General features: G+C 39.6%; 1 protein-coding gene across 3 annotated transcripts in view; it reads left to right on the forward strand.

Annotated features, from left to right (window-relative positions):
• SIN3A (SIN3 transcription regulator family member A) overlaps window positions 1–17,849 on the forward strand; it is a 73,023-nt gene that overhangs the window by 21,325 nt on the left and 33,849 nt on the right. For all 3 annotated transcript variants that reach the window (XM_047794509.1, XM_047794507.1, XM_047794508.1), the window contains 7 exons: window positions 2,394–2,615; window positions 6,635–6,811; window positions 12,788–12,894; window positions 13,613–13,895; window positions 14,836–15,087; window positions 16,227–16,379; window positions 16,523–16,681. In XM_047794509.1, coding sequence (XP_047650465.1) covers window positions 2,427–2,615; window positions 6,635–6,811; window positions 12,788–12,894; window positions 13,613–13,895; window positions 14,836–15,087; window positions 16,227–16,379; window positions 16,523–16,681 — 1,320 coding nt within the window. In that variant the 5' untranslated portion in view covers window positions 2,394–2,426. The remainder of the gene's footprint in view (window positions 1–2,393; window positions 2,616–6,634; window positions 6,812–12,787; window positions 12,895–13,612; window positions 13,896–14,835; window positions 15,088–16,226; window positions 16,380–16,522; window positions 16,682–17,849) is intronic.

Genomic DNA, 17,849 nt, shown 5'->3' on the forward strand with positions numbered 1-17,849 from the left:
TATGGCTTGAGATTTACAAAAAGATAATAGTAAAAATGGCCAGCTTGCAAATGAAACAGAAATTGCTCTGCTGTGCCAGGGTCTAACTTAGGTTTGTGAGGTGTGAGAAAAATCAAAGACATTTTCAGAGCTCAGCATTGGAGTGACAGGTTGGTTGAGGTTGATGGTAAGGACCTGCAGAGTCCTTGTGAGGACTGCTTCCCCTCAGGGCATGCATCCTCCCAGGGAATGAAAAAAAGGGACTGGTGGATTTAGAAATTGGGTAAAAAGCCCTCCCCCCACCCCCGTTTACAAAAAGAGGCTTGCTTCAGATGGAGGGGGAGTGGCTTTTGAGATCTATGACTATTTTTAATCTTCCCCCCATGGGAGTGGTGTTTTTTGTTTGTTTGTTTTCCTGCTGTACAGCATGGGGACCAAGTTACACATATATGTACACATACTTTTTCCTCCCATTGTTGTGTTGTGATGTAAGTATCTAGACATAGTTCTTAATGCTACATAGAAGGATCTCATTGTAAATCCATTCCAAGAGCAATAGTTTGCATCTGTTAACCTCAAGCTCCTGATAGTGGTGTCTTTTTTAAAGGTATATATATATATATATATTTTTTTTTTTTCCCCCCCTGTCTTTTTGCTTTTTCCAGGGCTGCTCCCGAGGCATATGGAGGTTCCCAGGCTAGGGGTCTAATCGGAGCTGTAGCCACCAGCCTACACCAGAGCCACAGCAATGCGGGATCCGAGCCGAGTCTGCGACCTACACCACAGCTCACGGCAACGCCAGATCCTTAACCCACTGAGCAAGGCCAGGGATCGAACCTGAAATCTCATGGCTCTTAGTCAAATTTGTTAACCACTGTGCCACAATGGGAACTCCTAAAGATATTTTTTGTGACCAAAAAAGTAGTAGGGTTTAGCTCAATTTTTGTCTTTGGATGACTAGAACATTCTTTTTCATTGACATGCTGTGTTAATGATACTGATTTTGAAAAAGCTCTGAAAAGACTCATCCGGATTCCTGGCCAGAGTGTTATTAGACTTTTTGTGTCCTACAGGAAAGGAAATGTTCCCCTATAGGGGGATTATTAAACTAAAGGATTCTGGAATATCTTTAGGACTAAAGAATGTTAGGGGAGTTTCCCTCGTGGCACAGAGGGAACAAATCCAACTAGGCACCATGAGGTTGCGGGTTCAATCCCTGGCCTTGCTCAGTGGGTTAAGGATCTGGCGTTGCTACACCCTGTGGTGTAGGTCTCAGACACGGCTCAAATCTCGTGTTGCTGTGGCTGTGGTATAGGCAGGTGGCTACAGCTCCGATTAGACCCCTAGCCTGGGAACCTCCATATGCTGTGGGTGCAGCCCTGAAAAGAAAAAAAGAAAAGGAAAAAAAAGAATGTTAAAGTCCGGAGTAACCTTAGAAGTGGTCTGTTTTAACCTTCTTCTTTTGTATTTGGAGAAACACACAGGAGGAACTTGTTGATGTGTACATGGCTTCTTAAATTGGCAAGTCTAGAATCATTCTCCTCTTACTACTGGCCTAGAGTTCTTTCTGTGATACCATTTAATTGTTGAAGCAGTTCATTCACTGCTATTTTTATTTTTTTTAGGGCTGAACCCGCAGCATATGGAAGTTCCCAGGCTAGTGGTCAAATTGCAGCTGCAGCTGCCGGCCTACACCACACCTGCAGCAACACAGGATCTGAGGCATGTCTGTGACCTAAGCCACAGATCACAGCAATGCTAGATCCCTGACATGCTGAGCGAGGCCAGGGATTGAACCTGCATCCTCATGGATTCTAGTCGGATTCATTTCCGCTGTGCCATGAAGGAAACTCCATTCACTCCTATTTTTAGACCACAGTTAAAGTACTAGCTTTTGAGAGGCATTAGGAAGAAACACTTGAATCTTATTTATTTATTTATTTTTGGCTGCACCTGCGACATGTGGAAATTCCTAGCCAGGAATCAAGCCTGAGCCACAGCAGTGACAAATGTTAGATCCTTAACCTCTAGGGCACCAGGAAACTCCTTGAATGTTTTTATAACATGTAAATAATGTAATGACTATTAGGAATAATGGCATTTGAGAAAACTAAAGAATTAAAAAAGGTGTATTTGTGTGTTTTTAAATTAGAGGTTATTTTTCAATTCTGTAGGACCAAAGTAATACAAGCTATGTTGTTTTTAAATTTTTGTCTTTTAGTTTTGATAATCTGTCCACTGTTGAGGGTGTCTGTGCCAGCATGTACTCAGACTACACATTGATCATCTCTAGGATAAAGTAGATAATCATGAATTTGGGGAGTTGAGCTTATACTAAGTTTGGGTGACTGGTTGTACACATCATGTTGAGAATGCTGTTTGGTTTTCATGTCATTGCTTTGTGGTTTCTGCAGGTTTTGTAGTGCATCCCTGAGCATGAACGCAGAATGAAGCGACGTTTGGATGACCAGGAGTCACCGGTGTATGCGGCCCAGCAGCGTCGGATCCCTGGTAGCACAGAGGCTTTTCCTCATCAGCACCGGGTGCTTGCCCCTGCCCCTCCCGTGTATGAAGCGGTGTCTGAGACCATGCAGTCAGCCACAGGAATTCAGTACTCTGTGACACCCAGTTATCAGGTAAACTGGAGCCCACCCAAGGGACTAGAGGGTGAGGGAGGAACATTGATGATTTAACCTAATTAAAAATTGTATTAAACATTCTGATATAAGAAACCATGGGATATACATATGGCATAAAAAAATAATGTAAACGGTGTACACTTGTATATTCACCACACGCTTTTTATAAAAGATGTTGTTGTGACCTTTAAAGTTAACTGTATCTCTCCCTGAACCCCTTTCCTTTCACTCCTTTCAGAGGTAGCCACTAATCTGAACATAATCATTCTTTGATTTCTTTAGTTTTTTTGTTTGTTTTTGTCTTTTTGTCCTTTTAGAGCAACACCCATGGCATATGGAGGTTCCCAGGCTAGGGGTCGAATCGGAGCTGTAGCCACCGGCCTACACCACAGCCATGTCAATGCTAGATCCGAGTTGCGTCTGTGAACTACACCACAGCTCACAGCAATGCTGGATCCTCAACCCGTAATTGAGGCCAGGGATCGAACCCACAACCTCATGGTTCCTAGTCGGATTCGTTTCCCCTGTGCCACGACGGGAACTCCTGATTTCTTTAGTTTTTAAAAATAATTTTGTTTATGCCTCTTGGCAATAAAGTTGTGTAGTTGGATATTTTTGAACTTTTATATAACTGAAAACTTGTATATTTTCATCTTTGACTTTTTTTTTCAGTATTTCCAAGACTCAATTTTTTTTTTTTTTTTTGGCCATTTCTTGGGCCGCTCCTGCAGCATATGGAGGTTCCCAGGCTAGGGGTCTAATCGGAGCTGTAGCTGCCAGCCTACGCCAGAGCCACAGCAATGCGAGATCCGAGCAGCGTCTGTCACCCACACCACAGCTCATGGCAACGCCGGATCGTTAACCCACTGAGCAAGGGCAGGGATCGAACCCGCAACCTCATGGTTCCCAGTTGGATTCGTTAACCACTGCACCACGACGGGAACACCCAAGACTCAATTTTTAAAAAAATTTTTATTAGGGGTTAGTTCATTTACAGTGTTGTGCCAATTTCTGCCCCAAGAGTTATCCATATTTTTGTGTGTGACAAATTGAATCATTTTCACCATATGAATTATGAAATATATCCAGTTTATCCATTCTTCTGTCGCTGGGCTATCAGGCTGTTTCCAGACTTTCGCTGTTAGAGAGGAATCATGGTGAACGTGCTCAGGTTCTACCAGTGCAGTGGTACTCACATTGGCCATCCATGACTAGCTAAGCTTGCACCAGAATGCTAGTCAACACATAACCTTTTTTTTGCTATGGAGGGGAAAAGGCAGCAGAATTAAACAATGCGTCTATTAGTGAAGTAGTTTATATCCTGGTGTGAGCTTCTTATTTTTGCAGACCATTCAGTAGGTCTGAGGGCACAGTAGGAAGTTTCTTGAGTGTCTAGGAGAGGGATTGCTGGGTCATAGGGTATGCATATCTTCACTCTTAGCCGGTAATGGCAAGCAGTTTTTCAGAGCTATACCAATTTATGTATATTTACACTGATACTGTATATTCCTATCATTGCACATCCTGGTAATTACCGATCATTCATCTCTTGTCTATTCACTCTGTTTTGTAAAAATAGAAGAGATTTGTTTTTTGTCCTTTTCAATTATGAAAGTAAATGTTATCATTTGAAAAGAAATCATAGAAGATGACTTCTTCCTCTGACCCCTCAGACTTTATCCCCCTGGTGCATTTCGTGGTTATCCAAAAATTTACATGCTTACGCAAGTGTATTTACCTGCTTAGTTATCTAGATACACTTCTCTCTTTATACATTTGGACCATGTATTATATATTCTGTCTTTTGTTGTTTTCACTTTATGTAGTGGACAACTTTCCACTTGAATATATATGTATAAATCCAAGTAATTAAAAAAAAAAGTCATTGCATGGGTAGTATTCTCTTCCAGGTCAGTGTGAACATAATTTATTTCACTGGTCTGGAGAGGCCTTCTACCTAACTTATCAGTGACTTTTTAAAAGATGTGGCTGGTACTGGGAACATAAATTGGTATAATCTTCCTTGAGAGCAGTTTGACAATTTGTGTTAGATTCTTTAGTTATTTTTTTTACCTGGCATTTCTATTTCTGGGAATTTATTATAAGAAAATAGTCAAGGAAGAGGGAAACCCAGGCGAAGTAGGAAATGGTAATTCCTTAGGTATCAGTCCTCTCCTGGAGTCCCTCTTGAAACAGTGTAGTGCTTTTCTTTCTTTCTTTTTTTTTAGGGCCACACCTCGACATATGGACGTTCCCAGACTAGGGGCTGCGTTGGAGCTGCAGCTGCCGGCCTATGCCACAGTCTCAGCAACATGGGATTCAAGCCATGTCTGTGACCTACACCACAGTTCACGACAACATTGGGTCCTTAACCCACTGAGCGAGGCCAGAGATCGAACCCACATCTTCATGGATACTAGTTGGGTTTGTTACCAGTGAGCCACAATGGGAACTTCAGTATAGTGCTTTCATGTGGGGCTGGATGCTACAGTCAGAACTGCTACAGATCAAATTATTAGGCTAGGATTTGTAGAAAAGAAAGATTACTTTTTATTATTATTATTTGAACTGGTTCACCATGCTTTCCTACACTTGGGATAGTTTCATTTATTCCTATACTAGAAACTATAATGTGCTCTTATAAAACCAACCATCTCAAATATTTATATAAACTCCAGTTAAATTTTGTAAAAAACTTCAGCACATTCATGTTAGAATATAGAAGTTCAGACTAATAACTTTTGTAAGAGATATTTTAGTGCTTTTAGAATTATCTAGTTTCTTTTTACTCCTAATGTTTATTGTTTCTGTGAATTTGTAAATAGTTGCTTTGTTTTCCATCCTCTGCTCTGCCCAGGGTAATCTTTGTAAATTTGTGGGGACTGGGGGGAAAAAATATTGTCTTTTAAATTGTAGTACACAGTTTATATTGTTTTAAAATTTCATGCCATTTGGTCTCTTTATTTTGGAGATGTGTCAAACCAGGTTGTCCTTAGCTGTCTTCTACAGTAATTCTACAGTGATTAACAGTTCCAAAATAGGACATTTTTAAAAGCTTTGGAAATTTTATATAGCATTTCTTGTAATAGAAATAGAAGGGAACGGGCTTGGGCTTTTATTTTTCTCCTAAACTTATAAGAATATGAGAGAGAATAGAAAAGAAATATGTTTGAGGTGAAACCACCAATAATTTGGAACAATTTTTTCTTTATTTTAGAAGTAACAAATAAGACTAAGCAAAATAAAATAAAGATCTTGTCTACTCCCACCACCACAGGATAAGATTTTACTATATATTTTAACCGTATTATAGTTGTATAACTATAGCTGTATATAGTTAGCTATATAACTAGAGCTAACATTTTACTATGTATTTTGTTTAGGATATAAAATCTTATTGTATTATGTATACTGCTTTGTAATTTGCTTTTTAAAGAAATTAAAAAATTTAAATCCATATGCAACACATGAACACATTCAACTTACGGATTGCGAACATTTTTTAACATAAAATATATGCATCTATATCAGTGCTATTCAAACTGGTCCACAGATGGCTGATGTGAGTACTTTTTTACTAGTCTATAATGAGATAAGTACGGAAATAGAGTGTTTAGAAACTTTTATAGCAATTGGACATTGTAATTTTATATGTGTAAAATAAGTAATGAAAATTATGAGCTTATGTATTTTTTAATCTCACTTTTCTATTAATTTATTTTTATTGTATTTTATAAACTTGTGGCCCATGATGGATTGGAATTCAAGAAAAAAGAAAAACTGGTTCTTCACTACACATAGTTTGAGAAGTACTGAGCTATGTAATTTTTAATAGCTGCAGAGGATTGTAATATGGGTGGGCTATAATTTATTTCACTAATTCCTTTCCGTGGGAAATTTTTGTTTATAATTAAGTATCTTTGTGTATGCAAAGATATGGGTGTATGTTCTTTAGATGCATTTGAGGAGGAATGCAGAAGCCTTAAAGCTTCTTGTCTGTATGTTATCCGCTCCAGGTTTCAGCTGTGCCACAGAGCTCTGGCAGTCATGGGCCCACCATAGCAGCGGTTCATAGCAGCCATCATCACCCAACAGCTGTGCAGCCCCATGGAGGCCAGGTGGTCCAGAGTCATGCTCACCCAGCTCCACCAGTTGCACCAGTGCAGGGACAGCAGCAGTTTCAGAGGCTCAAGGTGGTATTCAGTTCCTTTTCTTGCATTTCTCCCTTAGCAGGCAGCATTGGCTTCAGCCTATTGGTGGTGTTACAGCTTTTAACAAGACTAGGAGGAGTTGAATCCCAACAAGTTTTAACTTTGTTTTTGTTTTGAAACCTACTTAGATTTCCTGTCTTAGCACCAGTGCTTTATTCAGATAACACATTCAAAATGTATGAATGCATGGTATTCAAACATTCCAGGGTGGAGAAGCTATTTTCACAAGAAAAAAAGTCCATTTTTTTAGAAGCCTCCGTTTGAACTCCTAGTTCTTAGCAGGAATGAGGTTTTATTAGTATACACATGGTTGGCTACAGTCCTGTACAGTAAATGGACCTAGTATTATCTTAAGGTTTAATCTTTTTTATTCCTGTTTATGAATAGCTGAACTGGCTGGCATCATCAAGTCTATCCTTATTAAAACACATACTCCTTTGGATGAACCTTTATGAAGTTTGGGGAAGGCTATAATTGTGAATGAAGTGTCAGTGTTTTCATCTGATCTTGTTGAATATATACTGTAGCTTTTCAGTGCTTTGAAATTCATGAGGCATCTGTGGAGAAGTGAAGTGTATATTTCCAGCTAACCTCTCTTTTTTGAGTGTTACTTTTCACAATGTATGATTATGGTAGCAAACGTTCTAGGTTTCACTTTTTCTAGTTTTACATTTATATAAAATATAAAATTAAATGTAAGAAATTCAGAATTAAAGACTATAAAGAGGTAAGACATTGGATCTTTATTTGATCATACCAGCCTAATTGTATCAAGTAGCTTACAAGTAGGAATGAATGACATATCCATGTGTAGCAAATATTTTGGCCCTCTATTTTTCTTGATACTTAACCTAGTTCTCCTTGAGTCCTGCCTTCATTAGTTTTGGTTCTCAGGAACTTTAATATTGGACTAAGGAAATTAAATATTACGTAAATAAAAAGTACACCAAAGCAAACCTATATGGAGGGTTTTTGTAAAATTTACTGTCTGTATTAGCTTAAATAATTAAGAGTTGACTATACATATGCATAGTCTTTTTTTTTTTTTTCTTTTGCCATGCCTGCGGCATGTGGAAGCTCCCAGGCTAGGGATTGAACCCTTGCTACAGCAGTGACAGTGCCAGATCCTTAACCCACTGTCCCACAAGAGAACTCCATAAGCATAGTCTTTAAAGGGAATACAGATTATTTGCGCCTAAAACTACTCTAGGTTCTATCTTTGGGAAAATATTTGTAAGTTATAGTGATGTTTTCCTCAAAACATTTTTACTCTCTGCTTGTAGAGTGATGGCTCGGTACCAAAATGTATTGTTGCTACGGACTTAACACTTCACAAAGTTCTGAAAATATTTTTTTAGGTTGGTTTGGTGCAACAATTCCGCATTAATATTATATTCTGCAGTTAATACCTTAATGCTGCAAAAGAGCTAATACATTTGCTATTAAATTAACAAAAGTAAATTTATTTCTACATCCCTTTTCCAGCCAGCCCTATCAAAGCATAGCACCTATTTTATTCTCCTTCCTCACTTGAGTATAAGTGTATAGATTTGTGCTTTGTATGTTTTGCAGAAGCTGTCAAGGAAGCGAGAAAGGGCTTTGAAGTTGGGGTTATAGAGTGAGTCACAGGTAGAGTTAGGACTTCTTGCTTTGTTCTTTTAGTTACAAGCTCTGATTTTAGTTACAAGCTGTGATTCCTGGACATAATAACTTGCTGAATTTCCTTTCTAATGAGGAGGGGGTGAAATGTTTTCTTGTGTCTCCATGTAATTTCATTCAGTATTCCCACATTGCTTGCCACTTTGGGATCAGTTTTAAAATGCTTTTCACATGTTTGAATCAACTTCAATAAATCATTTATATTCTATACTAAGAAAGTGTTCAGTGAAAGAACACTAGGTTATTCCAGTCATTGGCATTGTCTATACTTTCTTTTTGTCTTTGGCAGATTGATGACAAGGAAGATTTGAATAATTTGAGGCATGTTTGGTGTGATTTAGTTATTTGCTAAATGCCGGCAGCATAGATATTTGGCACATATTTAGCAAGTTCTCTTTACAGTTGTTTGTGTTTGTCTCCCCAACAAGATTATGAGCTTTGAGAGGTTGGGGATCTTAATAATAAATGCCTGTTGAGGTGAGCCAGGAAGACGCATCAGCAAAGCCTAAGGGTCTCCCCAAATGCTTCCTTAAACCTATAGCTTTTCAATGACTGGTTTTTAGTTGTTGTTTTCTTCTAAGTTGTGATTCCTAGAACTGTGTATGTGCCTTTATAAAGATTTGTACTATACTTTAGGTAACAAGAGAAATGTCCTCATTATTCTTACATACAAGGATTTCATTTATAATATAGGTGTCATGCTGGATTTTTTAAGCATAGTGTTATTTTATAGCTTATTTTTATTATTAATTTTTTTTTGTCTTTTGTCTTTTTAGGGCCGCTCCTATGGTATATGGAAATTCCCAGGCTAGGGGTCGAATCAGAGCTACAGCTGCCAGCCTACGCCAGAGCCACAGCAATGCCAGATCCAAGCCGTGTCTGTGACCTACAGCACAGGTCATGGCAATGCCGGATCCTTAACCCACTGAACAAGGCCAAGGATCATACCCCACAACCTCATGGATACTAGTCGGATTCGTTTCCACTGCTCCATGATATGGGAACTCCATAACTTATTTTTATTTTTAAAAATTTGTGTCTTTTTAGGGCTGCACCAGTGGCATATGGAGGGTCACAGGCTAGGGGTTGAATTGGAGCTGTAGCTGCTGGCCTATACCACAGCCACACAAGATGTGAGCCTCATCTTCGACCTACACTACAACTCACAGTAACTCTGGATCCTTAATTCACTGAGAGAGGCCAGGGATCGAACTCACATCTTCATGGATACTAGTTGGGTTTGTTAACTGCTGAGCCATGACGGGAACTCCATTTTTTAAAAAATTTTAAATTGAAATTTTTTTTTTTATGGCTGCACCACAGTACATGGAAGTTCTCTGGCCAGGGATTGAATCCAAGCCACAGCTGTGACCTGTATCACAGCCCAGCAATGCTAGATCCTTTAACCTGCAATGTGGGCTGGAGATCAAACCTGAACCACTGCAGTGACCAGAGTTGCTACAGTCGATTCTTAACCCACTGCACCAGAGTGGGAACCCCTTATAACTAATTTTTAAATAGTAGTTCTTTATGACTTGCACTTTTCATGCACACACACACATATCATATTTAATTTCCTTCACATTTCTCCTTTTCTCTGTGTGTGTACTTACTATAATACCAAGGAGTGCTTGTTTTTAATTTTTTGGTGTGTTTATTTATTTTCGATAACTCCTCTGTTAATGTGATTTTGAGTGCTATCCTTAAATACCTTCTGAAGTCTTTGTTCCTTTAGCTTGGTCATTATTGAAACATTTCAGTGTGGAAAATTTGGAATATGAATTAAGTAGTTCATTGAACTTGAACAAAATTGTCATGTTATTTATAAAGTACCAAAAGAACAACCATCAAATGATTGGGGTTTTCGTCTTTTGAGTTTTTTGGCCATGCCCACGGCATGTGGAAGCTCCCAGGCCAGGGGTATAACCGGTGTCACAGCAGGGACCTGAGCCACTGCAGTGACAATACTGAATCCTTAACTCGCTGTGCCATAGGAAAACACCTGAATGACCACAAGTAGGGCTTATCAAACCAAATGTTTATTTATAAAACTTTTCTAAACTTGATATTTTGTATAATTTAAAATGATCCCAGAGTTCCCGTCATGGCTCAGCGGAAATGAATCTGACTAGTATCCATGAGGACACAGGTTCGATCCCTACCTCGCTTAGTGGGTTAAAGATCTGACATTGCTGTGAGCTGTGGTATAGGTTGCAGACAAGGCTTGGATCTGGTGTTGTGATGGCTGTGGCATATGGTGGTAGCTATAGCTCTCATTTGATCCCTAGCCTGGGAACCTCCATGTGCCACAGGTGGGGCCCTAAAAAGGCAATAAATAAGTAAATAAATAAATAAATAAATAAATAAATATGATCCCATGGAGTTCCCACTGTGGCACAGTGGGTTAAGGATCCCGTGTTGTCTATGGTGAACAGGTTTGATTGCCAGCTGGCACAGTGGATCCAGTATTGCCACAGCTGTGGCGTAGATTGCAGCTGCAGCTTAGATTCAGTACTTGGTCTGGGAACTTCTATATTCTGTGGGTATAGTCCCAAAAATTAATAAAATTAATTTTGTTAATTAATTAATGTAAGAAACACCTAGTAAGGATTCCCTTGGATGTTCTCCTGAATAACTTAAAAATAAGTTGTTCTAAATCAGACTTTAAACTTTGTAGCCTTTCTAACTTGTTTCTCTTTGTGACTGCCCAAATAATAATTTAGTGAAGGCTCCTGCTCCCTTATCTCCCAGGTCTAGTCAGTCTCCAAACCTGTCACTTCTATCTGTTAAAAAGCTTTTGAATCTATCCACTTCTCCCTTTTCCTTTGGTCAGTACTATAATTCAAGCCTCTGTTGTTCACGCATGAGTTAGCCTTAAAGGATGAATAGTTTTCCTGCCTCCTTTTAATCTGTTCTGCCTTGTAGTAACTTGTTCTCAACACTGTAGCTAAGTAGAGTACACTAAAGTGCAGATGAGAAAAATCTTTTTTTTTTTTTTGCTTTTTTTAGGGACACACTTGCGGCATGTGGAAGTTCCTAGCTAGGGGTCAAATTGGAGCTGTAGCTGCCAGCTACACCACAGCAGCCGCAGCAACAGCAGTTCCTTAACCCACTGAGTGAAGTCAGGGATCAAACCCACATCCTCATGGATGCTAGTCAGATTCATTACTGCTGAGCCACGACTGGAACTCCTAAATAACAAAAATCTAAATTGCTTTTTTAACAAGATTTACAGGCCTTTTAGCATCTAGGTCCTGTATCTTCTCCTGTATTATATCTTGTCACTCTTCCTACCACCAGTCTTCCTTTTCACCACAAATCCTCAAGCTAAACTAAAATGTTTTCCGTTTTCCAAATGTACCAGATGGGATTGAATTTTGTCCGTGCTGCCGCCTCTGACTTCTTTAGGGATCTTCACTTTTGCTAACTTTTTGTACTCGTCCTGAGGACTCGGTTTAGACACCACTTGGGTGGGAAGCCTTCCCCAGGGTTTTTTTTGTTTGTTTGTTTGTTTGTTTGTTTAATGTGTGTGTGGGGGGAGGTGCCCTCCTATTTGCTCCCTGGGCATTTGGTGATTGCCCACTTGCCCCACCGTGTGATGATTACCAGCTAGATGTGAATGAACTTCTGTGGGACTGTGGCTTATTTGTGATTGACTCCTAAGCATCTCACATTAGGTCCGGCCTGCCGTGGCATATTGTAGCTTAGTAGGTATTTCTGAAATGAATAAATGAACAAATAAGTGAATGATGTATTAATGTGATTATTCACTAATCTGTGCAAAAATCTCCAAAGCAAGGCTATAGATTTTTACAAGTTGATTATTTTAAGCGTGAGTTTTATTACTGGCAATCATATTACTTTTCAATATTTAAATTTGCAAAATAGGAAGAACTAATTAATCTATGGTTTTAGAAATCAGTAAAATTATCCTTGTGGGCGAGGCAGCAACTGGGAAAGGGTGCCACAGTGCCTTCTAGGATGTTCCATTTTATGATCTGGGTTCTGGTTTCATGAGTATGTTTACTTTGTGAAAATTCATGGGGTTGTACACTAACGATGTGTTTACTTTCTTATATGCATGTTAAACTTCAATAGGAAACATTAAAATAACTAAATGAACTTCTTTTTCTTTTTTTGTAAATAATTTTTTAAAGTCCCTCTAAATTTTGTTATGTGTATTTACTCTATATTTCAATTTTACTTACTATGCTACTTTTTTTAGGCATAAATCATTTTTTAGAAACTAATTCCTGGCTGGCTTTCTTTTTATAACCTTGAGATTTATCCCTGCCTCAGGTGGAGGATGCACTGTCCTATCTTGACCAAGTGAAGCTACAGTTTGGTAGTCAGCCTCAGGTCTACAATGATTTCCTTGACATCATGAAGGAATTTAAATCTCAGAGGTAAAAAGATGGATATATGGTTGTACTCAAGCTTTGTGTTTGTTATGCTAATTTTGGAAGGAGGATATAGCTTATTCTCATCTGCTGAAAGATAAAGGATGCTGTTTTGCGGGGGGCTTCATTTCCAGGGTCATGCTTTTATTTTGTGTATTGCTTTATTTATGAAAATTGTATACTCTGAACCTTTGTTTTCTGCATAAAATTTTTCCTAGTACTTCATCTCAGGGAAGTAAACTAGTAATGACTTGGCTACTTGCTTTTTGGACTGATTTAACTTAAACTAATAGTCTGGCATGGTTCACTGTTATAAAAGAGTAATTCATCTGAACAGTGTGGATACATGATTTATTCTGGTGTGTGGGGGTTACAGTTTTAGATTTATTTTCTGAGTATCTGCTTGATAGGACTGTTACCATGCGTGAATGTATATTCTGTTTAGAATCGTGACCAAGCCTCTTTGAATATGAAGCTAAATGACTTTGGAATTTCAGAGTTTTTGTGTGTCATTAATTTTGTAATATTCATGTTGATTTTTTATTTTCCTGCATGGTAGAGAACCTAGTGGAATGTGAATTTTTTTCTTGGTAGAGTGTTTGTCAAGCTTGCCACTTTAATGTGTGTGTGTGTTTATATATATATATATATATATATATATATATATACACACACACATATATATATATTTATATTTATATATATGTTTTCTTTTTTTAATCAGCATTGACACTCCAGGAGTGATTAGTCGTGTGTCCCAGCTGTTCAAAGGCCACCCTGACCTGATCATGGGCTTCAATACCTTCTTGCCCCCTGGCTACAAGATTGAGGTGCAAACCAATGACATGGTGAATGTGACAACTCCTGGCCAGGTTCATCAGATCCCCACCCATGGCATCCAGCCCCAGCCTCAACCACCACCCCAGCATCCTTCCCAGCCTTCAGCCCAGTCTGCTCCAGCTCCTGCCCAGCCAGCTCCTCAGCCCCCACCTGCCAAAGTCAGCAAGGTGAGCACTTGGAAAACTTTGCACCATGTAACATACATCCCTAGAAAGCACCCTCCTTTGGCATTTTCCACTTGTATAAGACTTAGATATTCAAGTTAAAATTTTATCGGTGAAGATGCGGTAGTCACATCCCTATAATGTGGCACATGTTCACATAACACATAATTATTTATATATCTGTTTAAATCAACACCTCAACAACCTGCAAGGACTCTTTTTGCCCCCAACTTCGGCTTTTTGAATCCATGAGCATGCCAACAGATGGCAACTTTGTGTGGTAGTATTTGCACAGGCAGAAACGGTCATCTTATGATCAGTTGTCTCTGTGGTCATGATTTTACAAGATTTACGTCATTTACCAGGTTAGGTTATATCAAGCTAAACGGAAGATCTTGATAATAGTGGTGGTGATGGTGATGATGGAGTGTTTTACTGAAAAGAAATGCAGCTTTTCAATTTCACTAGCTAAATTTAAAGTGCTCAGTAGCCTCATTTGGCTGTCATGCAATATAGAGAACTCTGTTGGGCAGAGCTGGTTGAGAAGACTTTTTTTTAAAATATGAATTTATTGCAATAGTTGAATTGTCTTCTTGACATTAAAGATCTATGTAGAATGAGGCTTCTTTCCCTATTCTATGTGTACCTATTGAGCAAGTGAGCTAAAAATTGCGTATGAAAAATTCTTCCCTATAATTGGAGATATAGCCTACTTTTAAGGTTGTATTTAGAACATTTGAGACTGAATTTTTGTATTAGAATGTATGAATCCTCTACACTTCCAACCTTGCCCTTTGTGATTTGAATTGGGCTAAAATGGCCTGACCAGAGTGAATAAAGTATGTAAGTCGATCAGACACCTTATTTCTCTTTAGTTTGAACTTTCTTTCCTGTGGTAAACCATCCGTGTTCCTGAGGAGAATAAAGACTTTTTTCTTTTTAGCCTTCCCAACTACAAGCACATACTCCAGCCAGTCAGCAGACTCCCCCTCTCCCACCATACGCATCCCCACGTTCTCCACCTGTCCAGCCTCATACACCAGTGACAATCTCGTTGGGAACAGCCCCGCCCTTGCAGAACAATCAGCCTGTGGAGTTTAACCATGCCATCAACTATGTCAATAAGATCAAGAACAGGTTCCAGGGCCAACCAGACATCTACAAAGCGTTCCTGGAGATTTTGCACACATATCAGGTAAGACTGTTGCCTTTTCACCCTGTCTTAACCAGGTTGCCCTCTGTGGACATCTATTCAGAGAAGAATGTGAATAACCGTTATTGTGGCCACGAATTCTTACTGGAAATTAACCTGTTAGAAATTGCATTCATAAAGCTAGTTTGATTTGCCTGACTTCAATTTTAATTGAATTTTAGCAGCCAGTCACAGTTTCCAAAGTCACTGCTCTGTGAGGTGGATGCTTATTTATCTGGAAAGTTTAAGTGATGATTTGGGTAGTATAGTTAATCTACAGTAGAATAAAAAGAAATTTCTCTAGTATTTTGTGTTTTATCATTCGGGAGTGGTCTGTCTTGAACATTCACATATACTGCTCTGGTTTTATTTATTTATTTATTGCTTTTTATGGCTGTACCCACAGCATATGGAAGTTTCCAAGCTAGGGGTCGAATCGGAGCTGCAGCTGCCAGCCACAGCCATAGCAATGTAGGATCCAAGCTGTATCTTCAACCTGCACCATAGCTCACAGCAACCAGTGCGGGATCCTTAACCCACTGAATGAGACCAGGTATCAAAGCTTCATCCTCATGGATACTAGTTGGGTTTGCAACCTTCTGAGCCACAACAGGAACCCCCACTGCCCTAGTTTTAAAAGGAATTAATTCTCAGCCGCCATCTTCCACTTATTTCTCAACTTAAAAACTAGAGGCTAGAACAGGTGCTAAAACATAGTCTTTCTTTCCTCTTAAGTACAGCCCAAAAGTCGGTAAAATACAGAACTCCTGTCAGACATCTCAGAAAGTGTGCAAAAGTGAGTCATTCAAAACAGTGGCCCTTGGGGTTCCCGTCATGGCTCAGCCATTAACAAACCTGACTAGTATCCATGAGGATGAGGGTTCGATCCCTGGGTTAAGGATCCGGCATTACCGTGAGTTGTGGTATAGGTCGCAGACGAAGCTCTGATCTGGCATTGCTGTGGCTGTGGTGTAGGCCAGCAGCTGTAGCTCTAATTCAGTCCCTAGCCTGGGAACTTCCATATCCCTTGGGTGCAGCCCTAGAAAGACAAAAAAAAAAAACAAAAAAACAAAACAAAAACAAAAAACAAAGAAACAGTGGCTCTCTAATTTGATCTGTTCCCATTTACAATTTCCTATTAGAAAGAGCAGCGAAATGCCAAGGAAGCTGGAGGAAACTACACTCCAGCATTGACTGAGCAGGAGGTGTATGCCCAGGTGGCTCGTCTTTTTAAAAATCAGGAAGATCTGTTGTCAGAGTTTGGACAGTTCCTACCAGATGCCAACAGCTCCGTGGTAAGTTTTATTTAGAACTGCGCTATTGAGAATGGTTAGCTCAGATAAGTTAGGGAGCTGGAATCAGAAGGAGACTGACTTTTTCTGAAAGGTACTTTTTTGCTTTGATAAAAACATTAATCTTTTTCATGTGTCTTAATTAGCTTTTAAGCAAAACAACTGCTGAGAAGGTGGATTCCGTGAGAAATGACCATGGAGGCACTGTAAAGAAGCCTCAACTAAACAACAAGCCACAGAGGCCCAGCCAGAATGGCTGCCAGATCCGCAGACACTCTGGAACAGGAGCCACCCCTCCAGTGAAGGTGAGAGTGGGTGCAGCTGCTTATTTCAACTTCCTGGAACGATTCTAGTGGGCACGTGCTCAAGGTTTGACAGTTAGATCCTGATATTCAGAGTTGGTTTATGTCTCAGAACTCAATGCAAAACTTTTTACTTGGCCTTGCGAAAGAATGTTAGAATACCGCTTTGCTTTTGTTTTGTTTTTTTTAGGTCCATACCCACGGCATATGAAAGTTCCCAGTTCCCAGGCTAGGGGTCGAGAATCAGAGTTACAGCTGCTGGCCTACACTAGCAGTGCGGGATCCAAGCTGCAGTCTGCCACGTACACCACAGCTCACGGCAATGCTGGATCCCCATCCCACTGAGCAAGGCCAAGGATGGAACCCGCATCCTCATGGGGTGACTAGTCAGATTTGATATCATTGTACCACAATGGGAACTCCCAGAATACTGCTAATTGTTCAGATTACTGTGCTTTTTTGAGTTCTTAATGGTTTTCCGTATGTTTTCTCTCTTCTTTGTGGTTAACTCTCATCTATTTTTTGTTTGTTTCTGCCAAGGGTTTCTGAGACTTAATTTTTCCCTTCTTGATTTGATGCCTTAAGCCTGCCTTGTGCTAAGAAAGATTATTAAGTTCAATAATTGTTCCCAAAATAAGTCAGTGGTCTCTGAGGTTCTTTTGTGAGTAAAGTGCATATGCTTTGTGGGATCTCTTCTTCGGTTTAGAGACCTATCCTGCTCAAGGTTCTTTTGGGTTGCCACATCTTACCTGTATCATCTTAATCTCCAAGGAGGAACTTTGGGCTGTAACAGAGGGTGGTCTTAAACTCCTCTTAGTGACCTATCTCATGATGCTTCTTGTTAGAGCCAATACTGATGGTCTGCCTGCAAAAAGCTGAGCCCACTCCCTTTCTCTTTAATATGGGGCACCTGTGCTACGGAGCGGACTAGGTGTATGTATTGAATGTTGAATTCTAACATATAGCATTGAAGAGATAGCTGTGTCCGCAGAATTTAATTAAAGAATAAAAGCTAGTGTAACTTCTTACAGTAAGAAATGACCGAGGGAGTTCTTGCTGCAGTTCAGCAGGTTATGAACCTGACTGGTATCATTGAGGATGTGGGTTCAGTCCCTGGTCTTGCTCAGTGGGTTAAGGATCCGACATTGCTGTGAGCTGTGGTGTAGGTCAC

The sequence above is a fragment of the Phacochoerus africanus genome, chromosome 9, assembly GCF_016906955.1.
Source record: "Phacochoerus africanus isolate WHEZ1 chromosome 9, ROS_Pafr_v1, whole genome shotgun sequence".
Taxonomy (NCBI): Eukaryota; Metazoa; Chordata; class Mammalia; order Artiodactyla; family Suidae; genus Phacochoerus; species Phacochoerus africanus.